Genomic DNA, 22936 nt, shown 5'->3' with positions numbered 1-22936 from the left:
AGAGAACAGTTTGCATTAAGAGGGGCAGAGCGGGTAAATTTTAATTTGAACAGAAATGTGATTTACTTAATCTTATCTGGCTTTATTAATTATCAGAGTAGGTAAAGTTTGCTTTTCATTTAATGTTTTGTTGCTCACACACAGATATACTTTGCAGACTGAGGTGCATGGCAGAGGTAACATAACCCAGGAAGGTGGAAAATTTTTGTGAAGGTTTTTGTAAACATGACAGAACTCAGAGTCAGCCACACACAGAACCAGGGAGAGCGAGGTTTGCACAATCCTGCAAAACAAAGAAGTCTGTAAATGCTTGCAGTGGGTGGGAGGAAAGAGAGGAGCTATTTATATTAAAGAACAATTCCTGGCACCAACTTGGTTGGATATACAGTGGTTAAATGTGAGCTGGGAACTGCAAAAGGGTCTGGGCAATGGAGCAGTGAGATTCCAGACCCTGTGTCCTGGGTGCAGCTCACTGAGGCACTGGCTGCAATGTCACCACTGAGACTGGGCTCTGGTTCCATTTATACAACCACCAAACACCCCTGCTGTGTGAAAAACACAGCGTGTCCTTCTCTCACATCAGCTGCTCACTGAAAGAAAAATGTTATTTTCTCAATAATTTATAGCTAATCCCTTAATGAATAAACTATCTAAAAAAACTTGGTGTGAACAAAACTTCATTGTCCTGAATGCTCTTAGCAAGGGGGTGATGACCATTTCAGACCTCCTTTCTCCTGGAATATAATTGAATAATTATTCTCAGGCCAAATTTGTGGGCACAGGGTTTTAATTAGGCTGCCATGGACTGCAGTGTCTAATTGCTGTCATGGTGCAGAGCTCAGCTGGAACCATTGGGGCACCACTGGCAGTGCTGGTGCTCCCTTAGCAGGAATGTTCCCCTGGTGAGGACTGGTGAGCTCTGCAGGGAGCTAAATATCCTTGCTTGGACTCAAAATATTCCTGGATGAGACCCTGTGCAATTGGTGGGGTTGGCAATAAGAGTCCCTGGGTCTATGAGGAGGAAAGGAAAAGAAAATGACTTTGTTAGGAGCTTTCAGCTCTGAAAAATAACAGCCAAAATTCACACTACCTTTCAAGGAGTTAAAACTAACGAGTTACAGCACCTCTGGTTGACAGAAAGCCTGAGAAAAACTTTAGAAGACTTTCAAAATGTATGTGATGAATGATTGAGGAACAGGGGAAAGAGCACTGAAGGAATAAATGATGGAGCTGCCAAAAATCAGTGGCAATCCAAGGTATGAAAAAGAGACTGTTACACACTCCTTTAATTATTTAAAGCCTAGGCAGCTCATGTATTTTCCTATTTAAAAGTGGATATTTTTTGTCAACAAAATGGTAGTCAGTGAATTCCTGAAGAGAAACAGGTGATTTTGGAGTGAGAGAAGGGGAGACAACATAATTTAAGGCATTTTTAAAGAAAACTACTTAATCTAAGCAGGATCTGAAAGATCAGATTGCACACCTCCATCTCTGAGCTGGTTAAGATGTTTTACAGTGTCCAACCACCTCTGTTGGTGCTGTATTGGTGGAACCCTGAAGCCTGGGAGTTTTGAGCTTTCTGTATTTTCTGGCACTGACCCCCAGGAGAACACTGCTTTAGACCTGAGGCCTTAGAGAAGGCTTCCAAAATTGAGTGATGGAGTTAAAATCACGGGTGTGCAGTTAGAATAAAAGTGTGTAATTTCACTTGGTGAAGAGTTTGAATTTGGGGTTTTAGAATATAGTAATAGGTATGGGACAAGATGGAGGCTCTTGGGTGTTGTCTCTTTCTTCTTCCTTCTTGTTCCTTCTTCTTGGTTTCAAGCAGCAGTTTCTGGTTGGATAGAAGGTACCACAGTGCGGGTCACAGGTGTTTGGTTATTGGGTCAAAAGTATAAATAAGATAGATATTAGCTCTTAATTTGATAATTAGGCTTTAAAAGACCTTGTAACTAGCTAGATTCACGTCCATTTTCTCACTTTTGGCTTGATAGCTAGGAATGCTGAAGAGCCCTCTGTATTTTAGATAGGATTTAATAAACAACCAAGTCCAAACAAGAAATCCATCTCTTGAGCATTCAATTCTGACTCTGAGTGAAGGCAGAAGAAAAAAAAAACTAACTACTTTCAGTGTCTACGTGTAACTTTCAGTGTATTTGTATTTATGGACCGATTTTGGTTCCCTCACAGGCCTGGGCTTTTGTTACTCCATCACAAAAGGCCCTGAGAATGCCACGGTCCTGGCTGGCTCAGAGGCTCGGTTCAACTGCACTGTGTCTGCAGGGTGGAAAGTCCTCATCTGGCTCTCCAAGGGCAGTCCTGTGCTCACTGTCCTCAGCTCCCAGGGCTCTGTGGAGACCACAGAACGCTTCACCTCCCACAACTACACCAGTGGGGACCAGTTCACCTCGGAGCTGATCATCCAGGACACGCAGCTGAGTGACTCTGGCAGGATTGAGTGCAGCATCCAGCAGCCCAGCGACAACAACTTTGCCTTTCTCTCTGTGCAAGGTGTGTAAAGCCACCAGCAAAAAGCTGTTTTATTGTGCTGTGCCTCAGGGAATCCTCTGAGGAATTGCTCAAGTTATATTAAGGAAGGAGCACATGCTCTCATTTACCATCCTTTGCCTCCTCGTCCTAATTTTACTGCCCAAGCAGGTTTAGAGTCACATGCAGAGTGCCAATAACAAAGGTTATAACTCCCCATGTTTTTCCCTGTTCCATCTCTTATTCCTTACCAGGAAAGCAGGATCTCACCACCAGGCACCATCCATCAGTCAAGGAGGGGCTTGGTGCAGTGGTGACATCTCATCACCTACCTGTAAACCTCTTCTTATGTGACCTGAGCATATTTAAAATCTAGAGAGAAACACTGTTATTTCATTACGTCGTCCTTCAGCTGGATATGTGTCAAGATGGCTAAAAAGTGCAATTTCCTTGCTTTTTATTGGAAAGGCACTGAAAGCTGAGACTCGTGCTTTAGACACTTTGGGTAATGGGCCCGTGTAGTTGAAATATCTGCATGTTTCCATCATGCATATGCTATATCTGTATTAATAATTGTTTTCCACTTCATATCTCAAGGCATTGCTATTTCTGGGTAGCGAGATAAGATTTAAAACTACCAGCAGGGAAGCAATGCAGCGAAACATTCTGAAGGAACAAAAACATCTTTTCCCTCCCACAGTTAATGGATCTTTACTCATCAAAAATAGCACCTTAACAGTAAAAGAGAACCAAACAATTGAGATTGTTTGTGAAGCCTTAGGATGGGCTCCAGCTCCAGACATTACCTGGATGAGAAATGACTCTTTGGTTGATAAGTCGAGCTATGTTACCCAGCAAAGTCCAGGATCTCATGGCCTCCACAATGCCCTGAGCACCTTAACTCTGACTCCGAGGGACACGGAGGTTTTGACTTGTTTAGCTGACATAGAAGCACTCCCCAGCCCTCAGAATGCGACTGTAACTCTTATTTTTGACAACTCTGCCACGGGTAAGTGAATGTTTGTTGTGCTTTTCCCCTGCTGTACTCCTGTACTCAGAGCTGTGCGTTTTGTTCTGGTTCGTTTTGCTGTAAAAAAAAAGTCGTTTATTTGCAAATGAAATCCTCTGGGGTGTGGAATTCGGAGCCAGGAGTCCCAGCATGATCTATAGGTCGGGTTAAATGTACTTTTACAAATCTAGTGAACCATGAAGCACAAGGTAGGACTGAGCAAGACAAAGCCTCTGACAAATATCTGCCTCTGACTCCTGTGGATTCACTGGTGGGAAAACCAGCCTTTGCTCCTTGACCAAGAAAACACCCAAGGAATTTAGATCTTAAATATCCTTGATCAGAGCATGCCTGCCATATTAACTTAATTTCTTACAAAGCCAAACCCTAATATGAAATTGTTCTCCATCATATCCAATACCAGTTTTACCCGATTTGGAAAAAAACCCTTCCAGTTTCTGCACACAACCCAGAATAAATTCTCTACTAATATATAAGGAATTTTTGGGGCAGTGCATTAGGTTGCTTTGTACTGGCTTTTACTTAAAGAAATTCAAAGTTGCTTTAATCCAAGCCTGGATGTTGTGCAAATCTCTCCAGAGCAGTTAGCAAGGCCTTTGATAACTCTAAATATTTTTGCTAAGGTTGTAATCATGCTGACAGCTTCTCTTGATGAACTGATTCTTCTTCTGCAATGGGTGAATGAGGCACATATAGAACATCCTCACAGGATATCAATGAGGGGTTTGGTACAGACATTTTGACACATAAACAACTGAGAAGATTGAGTAGCTGTGCCCTTTGTTTTCAGTATGAATCATTATTAGCAGGCCTTTTTCAGAAGTGCTTTCTTGGTAATGCAGTTGGAGAAGGTCATTTTACCATCCCTAACATGGCCTTTTGTAGTCACATTGATCTTAATTATTGACTAAGCAAAATAGGAGTATCCTGAGGAAATTAATAAATTCCTCTGCCCACTCATTTGTGATGTTTCCATAGCTACTCCCTGCAAATCAGAAGAGGAGAAAAACAGATGTCATGAAGCACTATTAGTGTATAATTAGTGATTATATAGGACCATCATTCATTTCTCTTTGGAAATACCATTGTGCAGCAGCAGCAGGCACTCAAAATTTGTCAGGATAGGAGAATCTGAAGTCTTCAAATGATCAGAATGAAATAAAAGCATGGCATTTATGACACAGGAAGATATATAATGTATAGATCACACCCAAAATCTAAGAGCTTGTCCTAGTTTTCATATACAGGCTCAGCCTTAGCTGGCTGTTGGGAAAGAACACAACCAGCTTCAAACATGGAAGAAATCCTTCCCAAAACTACTGAAATATCAATTTCCCCCTCTACTTAAAAGCTGGGGAAATCAAATTCATCCTTGTTCCTCTTGAGCAATACAAGGAGTACTGAAAATCTGAGCCCTCTCCAGCCACCATTCCCAAGGGAATGTCCCACCTTCCTGCACCTCTGGGTCAGTCTTTCCATACAAAGTGATGCATTTTTGTGTCATTCACTCTTCCTACAGTGGTGTTTGGCTGAGCCTGAAATTTGGGAGCTCCTACAGAGTTATCCCAGGAGATGCATTAACAGATCTGTTACGTGGAATGGGATCCATGGTGGAGTTCCTTAGCTGGGTCCAAGCTGTCTTCGGCTTTGGTGTTGAATTTCTGTGGCTTTTGACCTGCAAAAGTTGAGGACTGAGAGTCTCCCATGAGCCTGGACATCCTTTGCTTTTGAACTCAGCCAGAAATCTCCAAAGTGTCCAAGAAGCCAAGTGCAGGTTTTTCCAGTCTCTCATTCCTCACTGGTCACCAGCACCTGCCTGGGAAAATCCCCTTTTCTGCAGACACTTTGTCAAAGTCAAATTTTGGGCAGCTTTGGGAGGAGCCAGAGGTCGGGATGGCAGCAGAGGATGGGCCCTGTGGAATGGGGAAGTAGCTCTGCCCACACTAAACACCTCATGGAACTTGGTTTGGATTTCCTGATGGACTCAAAGGGATTTAACACCTTCACATCTTCGTGCCCCTCCCTTGCAGCCCTGCTTGTGTGTTCACCTGGCAGCTCCTCATTCATACCAGCTTATTTCTGCATCCTCCAAAACCGCAGAGACACAAAAATGCTGAAGCTCTGGGAGTGTTTGTGTTGTACCCTGTCCATAAATCTCTTGGCACATAACCTGACCCTGACAGGGAGTGAAATACCTTGGTGTGGCAGCCAGCCTGCAGGACTGGGATGGTGCAGGTGTGTTTAGTTCCTCCCTTCTCACTAGGGTTAAGCTTTCCCCTCTGGCTAAATAGATGGCATTCATGTTTTAGTCATCTTGAAATCCCCATGGCATCTCTGTAGAACAAAATGTACTAAAATATACATTTCTGTTGCAGTACTTCTAGATAAAAATACTATGAACAAGTTTATCATCAGCTGATGGCAGCCTGCAGGATTTACTGCTAATTTTCAGGCTACTGAGTGCTTGGTTTTTTTTTTTTTTTTTTCCTTAATAGAAGAAATTCCAAACATGCTGATTGAGCATTAGGATTAGAGAAGACTGGAACAAATTGCTTAATGATAATGACCTGAGCTTTGGATAATGCAGATTCCTGGCAGAGGTTCAAGCTTTGTAGGAGGCTCTGGTACTGTGTCTTTTCAGTCTGAAACCTCCAAACCCAAAACCCAGGAAAATTTGTAGATAGAAAGGGTTTAGTTTATTCCCTGCCACAGGTAAACCTGGTTCCCACAGCAGGGGAATTTCCCCAACCTTGAGTAGCTCCCAGTTCACCCTCATTCCTGTGGTTCCTTTCCCAGAGGCTGTCAGCCAAGTGTGGCCATGGAATTGTTAACTGGGACCTTGAATGAGGAAAAAATCATAAATCCAAGGGAGAGAACTGTGCCAAATCTGGATGTGTCTCACACCTGTAATTTGGATTGGAAGATTGTTTCTAAACAACTGCCAAAAGTGTTTTGGGGCTGCTTTCCAAAGGGAGGCCGAATTGGAGGTGCTTCTGGAATATGTGGTCAAACCAAGGGGCATGATGATGTGACAAGCAGAACTGGCATCTTCCTTGTACATCCAGCTGCCTGAGAAATATTCCCCATCCCTGGAAGTGTCCAAGGCCAGGGCTTGGATCAGCCTGGGATGGTGGAAGGTGTCCCTGCCCATGGCAGGGGGTGGAACTGAATGATCCTTGAGGTCCCTTCCAACCCAAATCATCCCACGATTCTGTAATTCTAAATGTAAGATATTTTTACAATTCTGTGCACGTGGGAGCCCTGTTTGGTCATAGCAACCGATTTCAGCAAGAAATTGAATCATCCTTAAATGCCCTCATTTAACCCTGTAGATTACAGCAAAGATGAAGGAATAAGTTGAATGTGAGAATGCTGCAGAGAAGATGGGTCAGTAGCTGTGTGTTCTTCACTGATTTTGCTCTTTGGTGCTCTTTAGGTGGGGAACAGGTGTCCCACCAAGCACATCCCAAAACTTGTTGAAGTCATTGAGAGAAATCCCAAGACAGAACTGATTAGAAAATCATTTTTCCGGGCTAGAGGTCACCAACTGTATTAATCACCTACAACTATTGCTGTGGTTTGTGGGGAGAAATGGACATTGTTTTCAAAGCAGTTCAGCTTATTAAAAGGGACAAAACCACATTTGATCAAATTAATTGTAACCCAAAATACCTATTTTCTCTCCACTGACAAGAGCAGCCAGGCAAGACACTCAATATCTGCAGTATGGACTCCTAAACTGAATCTTAACACCTCTCTCCAAATGTCTCCAAAGGACTCTGGGAGGCCTTAGCATAATTCTAAAATAAAGTTTGAAGGTTGCAACCCGGTGCTTTTCAGAAGAGAACTAGTAGTAGGAGAAGTTACAACTGTAATAAAGGATTTAAATTCGGGAATATTTTAAATTCTTGGGTGCCATCCATGAATACAGAGTTTGTAATTTGGAAAATGCAGACTCCTTGTTAAATATTCACCATGCACTTAATAGCATCTCACAGAAAAGTAAATATGCTGGAAAGGAATGTCTTGAGCCTCTGATACTCCAATGTTTCTCCATTTAATTTAACAGAAAATGATTACAGTGAAGACAACAGGAGCACGTGGGTTATTGTACTTGCAGTTGTGCTTTCATTTCTTGGTATTGTTCTCCTGATCGTTATTATTGTGGTTGTTGTGCGCTGCTGCCTAAAGAGGAGAGGTGAGTGGACCTTCACAGCTGCTCTCTACATTAAAAAGTGGTTTTAATTAGACATAAATCTACTTGTGTCAGCTCTGATGCTGCACAAAGAGCTGTAAGCAGAAGACTGAGCAGGCAGATCCTGCTCTTAACTATGACCTGTTTAAAATGCCCCTTAATTTCACCATCATGTTTCTCTCGTAAATTTATTCCAATCAGTGTCAGCCCTTCACATTAACTCCCAGGGGGTCATGCTTTTTGGGAGTACATTCCTTTTTAGAGACAGAAATTTGAAGACAAAATATTTGAAGAATATTTTCAGTGCTGTGTGCCTAATTCCAGTTTCTGTGTTAGATGCTCTATTGGCTGCCCAATTTTGCAAACAGGGTGGAGAGATGCTCCCATAGTAGCTGGAACTCAGGGCATGCTCTTAGAGAACTTACAGAAGTTTTAAATGTTAATTTCTTGCATTTTAAACACTTTTTTTTTTTTTTTCCCCCTTCATTCTCAGAATCTACTTATCAAAATGAAATAAGGTAAGTCAGATGATGTGGGATAACTTTTTGGACTCTTTGAGGCTGCTGCAGGGTGGCAAGAGGGACGTGCCAGTGTCCTTGTGCTGGCTGTGTGAGCTTGTGGGGACAGCAGAGGGATGGGGGACAGCATCCAGGGAAGGGCATTGGCCTTAGGGATGAAGGTTTAAAGACTTCCAAATAGGTCTCCATATAGCTCAGTCTAATTCAGAGACATTAGTATTAGACTGCTTATGCCAAGAGCAGCAAGACAAGCATAATTAACTTATGGAGTTCTAAACTTTACTGAAATACTAGACCTATCATTAAAAATATTGCTAATTTAATTGTAAAGTAAGCTCAGCCCTACTTCTTTCAGGACTAGGCATACAGAATGTCCCATAAAGAAGGCACTCTCTAGCTAACCTTGTCAAGGTAGCCAATCATTTTGGGATTTCTTCATAAGAAACACAGAGAGGCTAACCCAATCCTCTGAGACCTAAATTTATGTGCTTAGATTAAAAATAAAAATTATCTCAATTTGTCCATGGCATCCCTAGTGCAATGCGGGCACCAGGGCTCGCAGCAGGCGGTGAAAACTCTGATCCCACAGGGGCGAAAACCCCAGGGAAACCTCATGAAAACCCCATCAAAATCCCACAAAACCCCGAATCTCTCGGAGCCTGCTTTGCCCGCAGGTGTCCCGGGGGAGGCAGGGGATGGATGGATGGAGGGAGGGATGAGTGGAGGGATGAGTGGATGGATGGATGGATGGATGGATGGATGGATGGATGGATGGATGGATGGATGGATGGATGGCGAGCAGAGCCCGCCGGGCGATTGCCACCGCCGCCACAGGATGTCACTGCCACACCGGCGCTGCGAGCGGGCGAGCCCCGGAGCGCGGCGGGCGAGTTCCACTCCCCCTCCCCGGCTCTTTAGGGCTGGATAAACTGGTAAAAAAACGGATTCAGAGGGCAGGTTTAGATTAGATATTACGAAGAAATTATTGACTGAAAGGGTGGTGAGGCACTGGTACAGGGATGATGTGACTCTCCATCCCTGGGAGAGTTCACTGGAGCCACCGGGGATAGGGGAAGATGCCCGCGGCTTGGAGAGAGATGATCTTTAAGGTTTCTTCCAACCCAAGCTTTTCAATAATTCTATTAAAAATATTTTATATAAATATATATAATATAGATAACATAAATATAACATAAAAGTATAAAATATATAAATATAAAATATATATTATGTAAAATATATCACATATTATATAATTATATATGATTATAGATAATATTAACAGAATAGAATAGCATAGAATAGAATAGAATAGAATAGAATAGAATAGAATAGAATAGAATAGAATAGAATAGAATAGAATCTGCCCCGTGGATTGGTATCAGCACCTCATTCAGTGATTGTCAGATTCGTTTCAGTACAAAGCTGTTTGTCCATTATTGCACTGAGCTGGAAAACTTTAGAAATCAATAACTGGTGGCTCTCAGAATTGAGATCCTTTTTATCAGTATAGTGTGGTTTTGACAGCCATGGCAGTGGGGTTATTCATATTATTATTTATATTTAGGCAGTATTGTAAATTCATTCTCTGCCTATGCTTGTGGGGTTTTTAACTCCCTGTCCCTTAATGAGTTTGCAGAACGTTTCCTGGCACGTCAGTAGTTCCCAGTTTCATTAGCAGCCTCTTGTGGGGAAAGTTTGTGGAAGTCAGTTGACAGATTTCCATTTGTAGTGCACTTTATTGATAGGAAACTAACTAAGGAAATTCGATACCCTCTGTTTTCTCCCAAGGCAATGATGCCATACATGTAAACTTCCATGTGATCTCCTACTTTGTGGGGCTAAATTCATCATTTTTGCCAAGTGCAGCTATATAAATAGGGCAGGAGTAAAACTGCAGGGATTGCTTGGATTCTCACTTGATTCAGAATCCCAAAATCTTCCATAAGGATCAGCCCTACTAAGGCAAAACCAGTTGAACTCACAGGAAAGGACCTGCCCAGGAGTGGGGTCTGTCCTTCCCAGACCCTGCCTTGCTGTTGTGGATCTGCAGCTCTTCTTCCAGACATGAACAGGTCCAGAATAGGGCATAGGGCATAACTTTCCTTTCCCTCTATGTTTTTGCATCTGGTCTGGGCAGAAACAATTCTACCTTCATGGCAGAAGTGTGTTTTTAGCTCTCAGTACTACCAAGTTACTATTTCTCTATTAACTTTAAAGATGAGTTTTCTCACTGTGGTCTCACTTTGCTTATACTTTAACATTAAGAAAACCGGGATGAGTTCAGGCTGTGGACTTGGAGATTCAGTGTTGACAGATCTTCAAGGTTTGAAAAATAATGACCCTGAAATCACAAGGATTATTGACAATCACAGATTTTGTAGGCTCACTGTTTTTTTTCCTTGGGGGGAACTTCCCTGCAGTACAAAGAATGATGCTTGTCCAGATTTTGGAAGCTGCATTGCTGTGGTAGCAAAGAAATAGTGAGACCAAACACACACTACTTTATTTTTAACTTGGCTGGCTATCTTCCTGTACCTCCCACACATTTTTTTTTTTCCTAGCTGCTTTTTATTTGGCTGCTCCATTGAGTTTGTTGGGATCTAAGGCTCAGATAAAAGAGACAGCACAGTGTCATGTAACATCTGGGGGTGGCAGCCCTAAACAATTGCTTTTGTCTTCTAGTAACCATGGCAGGGCTCTTGGTGGTATCCAACCTGTTTGTCTCTTAAAAAAGCCCCACGGCTGACAGCTGACTCACCCCATGTGTGTGTGCATCATTAACACCCCTCTGAAGCTCTGTGGGCCTGCAAAGTGACTCCTACTAAATATAAAAGAAGTGGAATTACAGAATCATGGGATCATTGAGGTTGGAAAAGAGTTTCAAGCTCATCAGGTCCCAACTGTGCCCCATGGCCACCTTGTCCCCAGCCCAGAGCACTGAGTGCCACCTCCAGGTGCCACCTGCAGGGATGGGCACTCCAAACCTCCCTGGGCAGCCCCTGCCAAGGCCTGAGCTCCCTTTCCATGGGGAAATTCCTGCTGCTGTCCAAGCTGAGCCTGCCCTGGCCCAGCCTGAGGCCGTTCCCTCTCCTCCTGTCCCTGTTCCCTGGAGCAGAGCCCAACCCTCTCTACAATTATTTTCTTACAAGGACACACAGCAGTTTCCACCAACGTCACTGCCACCCCTTCCCAATAAAAATTCCTGGTTTTCCATCATTTTTTTGTGTTTGCCACACTTCAGACCTAGGCAGAGGTGGACCTGGGACCAGCCTGGAGAGGAGTCCACGGTAGCAATAGATCAATAGTAGCATCTCCTCAGCATCAGAATTTTGGATACAAAAGCAGCATTGTCCCCCTGTGCAGCTGAGAGGGCACCGTTGTGCAAATTCGGAGATGAGTAACTTTAACCAAGGAATTTCTCTGATGTGGAAAGTAAACTTCAGAGTGAAAGATTAACTTCAGAGTGTACAGATGAATGCCTGACTGTGGGAATGTGAGGACACGCTTTGGTTTTGCAGCTGGGCACCAAAATGATGAGCTGTCATAGGTGACCTGCCTGGTGTTCCATTACTGGGCACTAAATATCCTGCAATTCAGAATCAGAGATCAAAATTCATTTTCTACAAAACCTAGGATCTGGCACAGGGTCCTCACTTTTTGAGGGTTGCCTTATTTTCATGGTTTTTGACATTGCTGCTGGTGGAAACTTTCCAAACAAAATCCCATGGGCAATACTTCCATGGAACAAGATTTGTAGCAGCTAATTGCTTGGAATGTGTTTTACACCTATGTTTTGGGACGTGAGACATTTAGTTTTTTCTCTCTAGTCTGCTACCCAATTGTTCTCTCACCATGAAGAATTTCTAACGATACCTTTTTGTTTTCTAGAAAAGTTTCAGCTGAGAAGAAAAACGATGGTGATTTGGAGAACAGTCACAGGAGTGGCAGTGAAAATCTGGGATACATTCCAGAGGAATTGTGGAACACAGAACAAAGCCCAAGTGAGTCTAAGCTGGTGAATCACAGGTTGTCAAATTGCTTCTCAACATGGGCCTTCCGGACAACAAGTTAAACATTTATAATTATGAGGCTTCATAATATTTCATGAAGGACTTGTGCTTTTCCTGGACCTCTCCAGAACGTTTTTGATTTTTTATAGGAAGATCCTCCAACAATATTGAGGAAACATCCAAGTTCTTTGAAATTGAATTTAGATTTAGTTCTGGGTTTGAGTTTTTAAATGCCTTTGCTCTTCCAATTGTCTTCTGGGGCCAGATGTGGGAGGACTGGATTTTCATACAAGCAGCAATTTAGGCAATATTTTGCAGTTGGACTATGAAAACAAAAGAAAATCCACCACTACCAGCCCGACCAAAAAAAAAAAAGAAAAAAAAAAAAAAAGAAAAGAATAAAGGCAGTTAGTGAACTATTATTTTACTGATAAATGACTAAGGCATTATTAATTCCTGTCCTTAAGCACAAAGACTCTTCAAAAGCAAATGTAAATCTCCACCAAATCATTACCCACCACTTGCATTTATAACCACATTATTCTCAAAACATTTAATCAAACACTTAATGGCATAAAATTATTGTGCAGAGTCTATAATCCAGGCACACATCCTGTCCTCTCTGACAAATAAGTGGTGAAGAAATAAGTACAGGGGACAGATTTTGAGAGTGTGTAGTATTAGAAAATGCAGCAGTTATAAAAAGTAAAAGGAAAGTTAAGTGAATCTGGACAAATTGATTCCACAGAGTCCTAGATTGGCTTTTTTCATATTTTTTTTGTGTTCTGGGTTGACCTTGGCTGGTCAGCACTGACCTGGGTGTCTCCAGGACTGTTTCTCTCCCACATTCTCACTCCTCTTTCCCAGGTCCTGCTGTGCTGGGTTTTTTTACCTTTAATTAAATATGTTATGGCAGAGGTGCCACCAATGTCACAGCTCAGGCAGGACCCTGCTGGAGCCACCAGGAGCTGGCTCTGTGTGACACTGGAGCAGCTCCTGGTGTCACCTCACAGAAGCCACCCCTGCAGACTCCCTCAATACAAAAATCTGGCCATGTTAGCCCAAAAAATAAGCCTTGGTTTTGCTCACAATATTAAATCCTCTTTAGCCATTGTGGTTCATGCCGTGGTGGACACTGAGTAACAATAATCTTTTATGTTCTCGTTGCAGGGCTTGCCTCTCTTCCCCCAGTGTCTTCAAAATTTCCCGGCCCTGATTACAATTTGCACATCAGTTCTGTACCAAAGGTAACGCTGCAATCTCGAACATCTCCACCTTTTTTTTTCTTTTCCACAGAGTGTGTATTGTGCTAGAGCCAAACATAGATTTTGGGTGGAGGTAGACAATTAGAAGTCAATTACAGCTGTAATTGGCTAAGTGGAACATCCCTTCAGCATTCTTGGCTGCATTTTCCTTCAGACTTGAAGGAGATGTAGATGTAAGATGGAAACACTGTGAAGGTGAGGTTTGAGGTTCCTTTGCAAAAAAAAAATCCAGTGTAGAGAGAGTAAATAAATGTGCCTTTTCTCTGGATCCCTTCTTGACTGTATTTTCCAATATTCCAGAGGTTGCTTCAGTCAGGAACTTTACACTGCTGTTGAAACCTTTGGTGTCTCAGCAGTAAGAGCCAGGAGGGAAAGCAAACACCCAACACCCAGTGGCCCCAGAGCTTTGCCCCTTTCCATGTGGATGAAATGTAAAATGAAGAGCTCAGTGCTTGTTCCTCCACTGGCTCCAGTCTCAGTGGCCTCATTCTGAAGGCTGGTGCTGCTCTCTCTCAGCTTCCAGCACAAGAGCAATGTGAATCTTAATTTATGCCATATTTTTATAAAATCCTTTTAGCACCTCCGGGATGGTTTTTGCCAATGTTCTCTTGAGAAAGTGGTGGTGGTGTGGTACTGAGTTCACTCCTCAACACAGTGATAACTCATTTATTTCTGAAGAGCTGCTTCAACATGTACAGTGCAGAAATCTGTCTTGGGGATGACACTGCACATAAATCATAGCAGAGTGTGTCAGCTTCTTTTGGCACACAGTGAAATTTAGGAAGCACTCAATCAACAATTAAAACAATGATCACGTAATACCAGTAAAAAATAACAGCAATGACACTGATGCATTTGTGCCTGGTAGTTACGATGGCTGACATGAATTGCTTGTCAAACAAAATACTGTTGAAGCAAAGCTGAAAAGTCTGCACAAAACAGTGGAGGCATCAGTGTGGATCTATAACCCCAAAAAACATTTTCAGACAGAGTTTGGAATGCTTGTGAACAGGATTTTGGGGCACTGGCTGTGTTTCCATGCATGGGGCATGTGCTCTGACAGCCAGGAAAGGCTGCTGAGCACCCAGGACACATTTCAGGGCAGGATATTGACATCTGGACATGGCACCTGGGGACATGGTTTAGGGCTGGTGATGGTGGTGTTGGGTTGATGATGGGACTGGATGATGTGGAAGGTCTCTGCCAGCCTTGCTGACTCTGGGATTTGGTGGTTCTGGGATTCATTTGGCCATTTCCCAGTGCCTGGGTGCTCAGTGATGGTTCATGGGCACTGGTTGGGCACTGCAGTGGCATTAAGGCATTTAGTGACATCTGAAAGGCATCGAATTTGGGTGTTTTCAGGCAGCTCCATGCACTGTGAGAACAATAATGTTGTGAGTAGGGATCAGCAGGAGACTGGGTTCACTCTCCTGATTCAAACTGAGACTGAAAGGTGCAGCCTCCACATGAAATCCTGGGTTAGATGGCCTAGGAGTTCAAGTGGCCAGGGAAACTTTGAAGCCAGCACAGGAACACAGCATAAAATTGAAGTATTTATGATTTTTAAACCAGTTATCCCCGGACAGTCTAAAAACTCTGTTACAGTGGCTTCTACCTGCATCAATACCTGCACACATATTCTTGAAAAACACCAAGAGAGAATCAAGAGTTGAAAATTATTTTCACCTTTTTTTATTATTATAATTTTCACCAAGAGGTGAAAATTATTTATAACGATTTTCCATATGTTAGAGGAATAGTTAGCAATCTAAAAATGGCTTGGTGAAGTCAAACTTTCTCAGTTTGAACAGGGCTTCTCAGTAGTTTGTGATGGCCCCATCTTGTGTAAGCAGGAGCTGATAAAAGGCTGCTGAAGATTTACCCTAAATTGTAGATTTGTCCATTATTTAATTTTATCACAAGAAATGCAAACAGAGTTAACATTTCCCAGGCAAAAAGCGTTTTCCTTTTACATTCATAACCTTCCCTGTTAACTGCATAATGCAGGTTTTCTCACAAAAGGTGTTCCTGGATAAATTCCAATAAAATTCAATCACCATTGATGCCAATATATTGCCTAATAACCATTGTAGTGTTCTTTCATTATATTTCATGTCAAGTAGGAGAAATCAGATGTTGACTCATTCAGTTGTTTGCTGGCTAGTGCTGAATCAAACAATTTGTTCAGAAACCACCTGCCTTCCTGCCATTTCTAAAGGCACAAAGTTGTGATTCTCAGTTGGCTTTCCTTGCCTGAGTACTGGAAACCTTCCCAAAGACTCTTCATCTTTATTCTCTAGGACCTTTTAGTGAGAAATAGGGGGTAAAAAAAAAAAAAAATAAAAAAGCAAGAGGAAGAAAAGTTATTCTGAGAATTTTTTTCCACAGTGAAGGAGGTCAGGAAGGGGTGGACTCCAACAAATTACTTCTCTCTCCCTGGATAATCAGGACAAATGAGCAAAAGTCCTTGCAGTGCTTCTTTAGAGGTCAAGAAGAAGGAAGGAAAATCCAGGGCCTCCCTGAGGAGCAGGAAGTCCATCTACTGATGGAAAAATTGCAGATTGGAGATGTAAAACCTTATCTATTCCTGTGTCTCTGAGGGTAATGACTTCAAATTTGATCCCTTCTGTTCCATATGTAAAAAAGTTATAATTTTAAATTATTTGAGAGATTGAAGGAGACTTCATATCTCAGGTTTTGCTTCCTCAGGATTTGTTACCCACCCAACTGAGTACAAACCTGAAATCCCTGGTGTGTGTCATAAAAGGTGACAACAGAAAAACACTGAGCTCAGCTTTTGGCCATTCAAACTCTTTGAATTAGAAACTAATGCAAAAATGTCCACAGAAGATAAATGCTGCCCAGTAATTGCACTGATCAATTCACAACCTGAACAAAAGGTTTGGCAAAGAACAAGGGAGGAAAAATCAAAGGTGTGCGAGACGTTTAAAAAATGATGAGTAACGAAGCAAATTATTGAGCTGAGGGAAAAATTACCAGCCACTGGAAGGGGAGGCCAGGAGCATCAGTCAGAGGTGCTGGAAAGTCTTCATTGTGATGATATTAACTGAGAAAAGGTCAAACTGAGAGCAGAGGTGCAGGCTTGTGTTTAATTGCAAATGAAGTTCCTGTCAGGGATGGGAGAGTGTGATCCTTGCTCCCAGTACCAGGGCTGAGCTGACAGAAAAATGGGTTTTAGGGACCAACATCCCACTGAGAGAACAGTTCCTCATTCCCTGACCCACAGTGCTGCTTACAAAACCCAAGAGCAGTGAGGGGGGTGCCCTGCCTGGGATTTTGGAGATTTTAGGGCAGCTCCACAGACAGCTGTGCCTGAACAAGGGCCACAGGGCCAGTTCTGCCAGGTCCTGAGCAGCACCTCTAAGGAACTCTGTTTTCCCAGAAGGAGCTCTAAGGACTGAGCAACTGGCAGGATTGGAGAATCTCCTAGGTGAGCTCCATAATTAGCTGATTTAATATGCCATAAACATCTCTGTGATAAGTCAGGAGCCCATTCCATAAGAGGGTGTGAATGCTCATTTCCAATGGGCTGGATCCATCCCTGCTGTGACTTCAGCACAGCTCCAGGAAGCTTCCACAGGCTCACTCCTTTCCAATCCAGAGTGAGTCATGGCACCCTTAATGGGGAAGGATCTATTTTTCTTCTTAACTACTCCAAATGACACTCTATAAACTGGAAATATTATTTAGCTGTGGTTGTGGTTTTATGCTGAGAAGGAAATGAATGATGAATTGCAGCTCTATTTATTGCCCCATATAGAACTGCTCCGACTCAGAGGGTTGTTGGAAAGAAAAATTAAGCGATCAAGATTGAATTAAAAGGTCAATAAATAGAAAAATAAATCGATGAAAGCAAACAATTTTACCCCTGCTGATGAAATGGGCTGCAGATATGTCATGTTATGATATCCATTGGTTAGCATATCATGATTAAGAGAGAAATAAATATTGATGATACAGATAGAGAAATGGCAGGTGCAGTCTGCAGTTTTTTCCCAAATGTCTGTGGGAGAAGGGGAGGAATGAAGGCATATGGGTGGGATTAACCCATGAAGAAACAAGGGGGAATTTCCTGGCTGTATTGATAGGTAGGGAAATGTGCTGAGTGTCCGAAAAGTTGACAGGATGGAACTGGTTTGTTATTTGAAATAATAGTGTATCTGAATTATTTTGAGGGTATCCACAGTTTATGGGGTGTGTATTTTCCTGTAAATGAAGTGAATTTAGAATCAAAATTAAAAACTAAGGGCAGGGAGAGAAATAACCTTCAGAGCCAGAAAAATGTACCCCCCTGATTTTTTGTTCTGTTTTTGTTAGCCCAGTGTGTGATGCATGTGGACAATTTGGGAGCACTCCTACCACATTAATGTCAGCAATTTGTTGTAATGCAGTTAGACTTGAATTTTTTTTTTGGCTGGCTAATACCAAGCCTTCAGTTTATCACACACTTGCACAGCATCAGTGTCTGAGGAGCTGCCATCTGTCACGTCAGTGCTGAGATCAGAGTCCTGTTTCACAGGGCCAGATGTGTGCTCATCATTCTCATCACTGGTGTCACACGGGGTGCAGAACTGACTGAAACATGCTTGTAAGAGCAGAAATCCTTCTTTCATTGACTGGAGATCAGAATTCAAAACACCACTGAAGGATTCAACCCTGAAACCAGCTGATACACCCTCAGTTTACCTTCTGATTCATCCATGTGTTGCTAGCTCCCTTTTTGTCTGGCTGAAGAGCTGGAACAGATGAAAAGATCTGTGCTGCATCTGTTTCCCCAACCAAACCAACAAACTATGTGAAGCTTTTCCCAGTATTATAATCCTTTTATAGTAATCCCTGTGAAAAGGCATCCAAGGCAGATGATAAATCAACAGGCAGGCTTTGAAGCATGTGACTGTCAGATATCCATGGTTAACTGGATGCCAAGCTGACAGTACAAAGAGATTTAAAACTGTGTAAAAGAAATGCTGATGTTAGTGCATCCTTCCTGATGGGGAGACTACCTCAGAAACTTGCTCCTATGATGTTGTGATGTGCAGCAAGCCACTGGAGATGGGTATTTTTCCCTCCAATCTCTAGAGTGTAATGAATTATGAAGCCATTTTTCCTCAGACTAGGACTGGCAGGATTAGTAGAGCACCGAATTAATCTAAAGAGGAAACAACTTTGAAATTAAAACCAAGCAGGGGCTCCAGCAGCCCCAGCAGATCAGGGTATAAATAGGAAATGGTTGTTGTGGTCCTGCTCCTGTGCATCATTATTTGTATGAGATTATTATTTGTTGTATGAGATCTTCCATTGGATTCAGAAAATGAGTTTTAGGTCAGTGACCAGCAGTCAGCAGCCTCCATTTCAGTGAAGTGCAACCTCAGGAAGGCTCTGCAGCTTCAGAAAATGGGCCAGAAAATGGGCCAGCACACAGCATGGGTTGATTGAAATTCATGAAGTTATTCATTAATTGATATTGGAGCACAGTAAGCATGAAGTAGAAGTAACTCTAAAGCAAATAACTCTGAGAGATGCAGCAGGGCAAGGGTGAGTCCTCATGGATGGATGCCAGCCCCACCCTGGGAGCAAACTCTGCTCAGTTCCTGCTTTGGTGGTGAGGAGAAGTGCCATGACAGACAGAGGCTGGAAGGCTCATTCCTGAAATGAGATTTTTAAAGAAAAAGAGGCCTGCTGGGGTTACCCTTTCCCCAGTGCTCTCATGGGGCTGCCTGGATCCACCTGCTGCTCCTCCTCTGTTCATAAAAAAAATCAGAGAATCTCAGAATAGTTGGGGTTGGAAGGGATCTAAAAAATCATCCAATTTCACCCCCTGCCATGGCAGGGACACCTCCCACTGTCCCAGGCTGCTCCAGCTCCAATGTCCAACCTGGCCTTGGGCACTGCCAGGGATCCAGGGGCAGCCACAGCTGCTCTGGGCACCCTGTGCCAGGGTCTCATAAACCTCACAGTGAATTATTTTTTTCTAATATTCAATCTAACCCTACTGGCAGTGGGAAGCCATTCCCTGGGTGCTGTCCCTCCATTCCCTGGGTGCTGTCCCTCCATCCCTTGGCAATTGTCTCTCTCCATGGTTCCTGCAGCTCCTTCAGGCCCTGCAAGGCCACCCTGAGCTCAGCCCAAAGCTTCTCCTCTCCAGGCTGAACAATCCCAGCTGTGCCAGCCTTTCCTCCCAGCAGAGCTGCTCCATCCCTCTGCTCATCCTGCTGCCTCCTCTGGGCTCTCTGCAGCAGCTCCAGCTCCTCTCTGTGCTGGGACAGGGCTGGGGCAGCTCTGCAGGTGGGGTCACACCTGAGAGAGGGGCACAGGGGCAGAACCCCCTCCCAAAATCTCCTGTAGCATTGCCTCCAAACAGCCCCAAAACTGCCTCTTTCCACAACACTGCTGGATGAACTTTCTAAAGTTAAAGACATCTTTTTCTCCCTTTAGCAAATCTGATGCAATAGATTTTTCTGCAGCAAGTTCTGGGAAATGTTCTCACCTCAGTATTTTGCTAAACATGGGATTCAAACATGACCTATTTCAGGGTGTTTTAGAGACAGTGTGTTCTTGGGTCCCCTCTGAAACTTTCTGGTTACTCAGTATGCTACTGATTCAGTATCCTTTATTCTCACAGACCACAATATCCAGGAATATTTCCTTTCCACAAACATAAAACTTGCCTTTGGCTTTTTTTCTGATTTTTTTCCCCCCATTCTATTTGAAAATTTGTTTTTTTGGTGAGAGAGGTTGTAGAGAGCTTCTCTGCTCAACACCACTGAGGTCTTTGGGCAAGAAATTAAGTGCAGCAGAGGGATCTTGGAAAAGGTCCTTGAGCAGAGCCAGGCAATGCTGTTACTACCCAAAGTACCTCTCCTTTCTGCAAAAAAATAAACAGTAAAGAAGGTTAAATTTAGAAAACAGCAGCATATTCTAGCAACAAGAAGGGACGGGAGGGTGGAGAAAGAGAGTTGTGTTTAAAACAGAAGGCAGCTGTCTTGTGAAATGCTTCTAGGATAGTTAAATTTATCCCACAGTGGTTCTGGGGCTCATTAAATACCAGAGACATGTTGTCCACATTTGTTATCTAACATTTGCCTCCATGTGTTATTAAATAATGTATGTGTACCAAATGCATTATTGAAGATGTTTAATACTGGAAGAATACCAGAGCAATACAGACTGTACATGATTAATGTCCCAGAAACAAACCTCAGGAAAATTGGTCAGTAGTTAGAGAAGCAAGTTTGCCTTGATAAAACATTTCACTGAGGAAAACAGTGACATTTCCATTAATTTCCAAGGGCTTGAGACCAGGTGAGGAATTGCAGGGAGGAGGTGTTGCTACTACATTTATAAATCCAAAGTTTATGTTACTCGGATGCAGTTGAGAGTGAATTTCTCCTCATCTTTTCCTCTCCAGTGATATTTTGTAAAAGCACAGAAGTAATCAGGACTGGAGATGCACCTGCACTTGTTTCAGATGAGGAAAAGCTTTCCAAGGCTGCTGAACATTTGCCCTGCTCTGATCCCACCGGGGTCAGTTTGAGAACAGGCTGCAGTCAGTGGTGGTGGAATCCTGGCAGTCTTGGGAAGTTTAAAAAAAGCCTGGCTTGGGTAAACACTGAGATGCTGAGAGTCATCATCCAGCCACGTGAAATGCTGGTGTGCTGTGATTTCTAATGGATTTGGAAAGCAAACGCTCAGATTTTTTTACAACTTAACAGGTATTTCCTTTAAGAAAACCGAAGGAGAAACACCCAACATCACCTTTTGCTTAAAAGCACACAGACTGCAGAGGCCACAAGAAGTTAGATCAGATAATGAATTCCCAGAACTGCCAGCAGCGTGTTGCATGTGAAGCTTTTGTTTCGTTCTGCTTCTCATGCCTTCCTTTGTGTTTGGATTTTGAGTGGGTTGCTGATGATGGATTTCGTGTTGCTGTGATGCTCTGGGCTGAGGGGTTGGCAGGTAACCTCCTGGGACTCGTTGTGGGATTGCTTTTCTGGGATCTCTTCTAGTTCTGTAACTGTTTCTGCTCTCCCCTAGGTGCGACCTCAAAGACGTACTGATTATCTGATGAGCCCAAAGAAAATCAGGAATGTGACACTCGTGTAGGATGAAAAGTTAAAACCAGTTCTCTCCATTTAAGTTATAAGTTATTCTTCTTTTTTGTTTTTTTTTTTTTTTCTCATGCAATGAAATAAAATTGCAACCTTTATAAGCAGCACGTGATATTGCAGCAAAATAATGGACATAAATGACATAAATAGATTCCAAGACAATGAGTTTGATGGGACTGGGGAAGAAGAATCTGTGCTTTGAGTCCCAAGCAAATCAGCAAAACTCCTGCCAGACAGGAATGTTATGTTACAGCAAGATCAAGGACTGGAAATGCAACATATTTATTATTTAATAATAATAATAATAATAATAATAATAATAATAATAATAATAATAATAATAATAATAATAATGGTTAATACAATATCTACACTTTTAAACACATTTTATGTGCAGCTGATCATCTTGAGCTTTCCGATCAACAACATTTTTTTATTCCTATCCTGTAATAAAATCAAGGGAAGTTTTAATGAGGGCTGCTCCAAAATTTCTAACAAAACTATATTTGGATCAGAAATAACATCTTTCCATTTCAAGACATTATTTTATAAGAAGGATTTGCTTTAAAATTCCATTTCAAAATAAAACCCAATCACCCATGTGCCAAAAAAATCCTTTTTTAAAAAAATTGAAATTCAAATATCCTAAGCTGAAAAATGTGGATTTGAAACTCTTGACTTTGAAGAGTTCTTGCTTGAATGTTTTATGTCTCTGTTCTACTTGTGGGCTGAGCTGTGTCCCAGCAATGGTGGCTTCTGGAATTCAGTTTGAACAGTGTTTTTTCCTCAGGGATAGAGTTGATAATGACCATGGGAAATGCACTTTAACAAAGCAACTTCTCAGCAGAGAAGATCCAGCACACGGACCATTCTAAAACTGATGAAATGTTTTGTCTGAAATGCTATATTTCATAATAAAACAGTTCAAGCTTATTATTTTAATTTTTTCTTTTACAAAAAGGCAAACTTCTTCCAGAAAAACACGTTATTTTCAGTGTGCTCTTCTTTCTTCCCACTCAAAGAACTCTGAATTATTCAGTGTGTCTCATGTTAATCTTTGGTACAAACTGGTGCAGGTGGTCTTGAAAGAAGCCCCTGCTTAGAATCCCTTTCAGTGACACGAAGCTGAGGAATTTGACACCTGAACTCAAGAAGGAGAAGTTGTTTTGCACATTTAGCATTTGGTATCTCCTTAACTCGTGCCATATTTTGTGCTGCTGGTGGCATTTTCAGCCAGTCTGTCAGAACAAGTTTAGGGTCTGCCACGTGCTGTTTGTACACAAAGCTGTTTCAAATTCT

At 42.4% G+C, this 22936-nt stretch overlaps 1 protein-coding gene across 2 annotated transcripts in view; it reads left to right on the top strand.

Annotated features, from left to right (window-relative positions):
* The window catches only part of IGSF5 (immunoglobulin superfamily member 5), a 28533-nt gene extending 5963 nt beyond the window's left edge, over window positions 1–22570 (top strand). Inside the window, exons 3-9 of one of the 2 annotated variants that reach the window (XM_014880631.2) lie at window positions 2191–2511; window positions 3188–3496; window positions 7587–7715; window positions 8206–8230; window positions 12122–12234; window positions 13414–13490; window positions 21564–22570. In XM_014880631.2, the coding sequence (XP_014736117.2) occupies window positions 2191–2511; window positions 3188–3496; window positions 7587–7715; window positions 8206–8230; window positions 12122–12234; window positions 13414–13490; window positions 21564–21632 (1043 nt within the window). In that variant the 3' untranslated portion in view covers window positions 21633–22570. The remainder of the gene's footprint in view (window positions 1–2190; window positions 2512–3187; window positions 3497–7586; window positions 7716–8205; window positions 8231–12121; window positions 12235–13413; window positions 13491–21563) is intronic. The other variant, XM_088160475.1, reaches the window with a different exon arrangement.
* Window positions 22571–22936: the final 366 nt, after the last annotated feature.

Source organism: Sturnus vulgaris, chromosome 2 (assembly GCF_052056855.1).
Source record: "Sturnus vulgaris isolate bStuVul1 chromosome 2, bStuVul1.hap1, whole genome shotgun sequence".
Taxonomy (NCBI): domain Eukaryota; kingdom Metazoa; phylum Chordata; class Aves; order Passeriformes; family Sturnidae; genus Sturnus; species Sturnus vulgaris.
The sequence above is the reverse complement of the archived record's forward strand: the minus strand, read 5'-3'. Positions and strand labels throughout refer to the sequence as shown.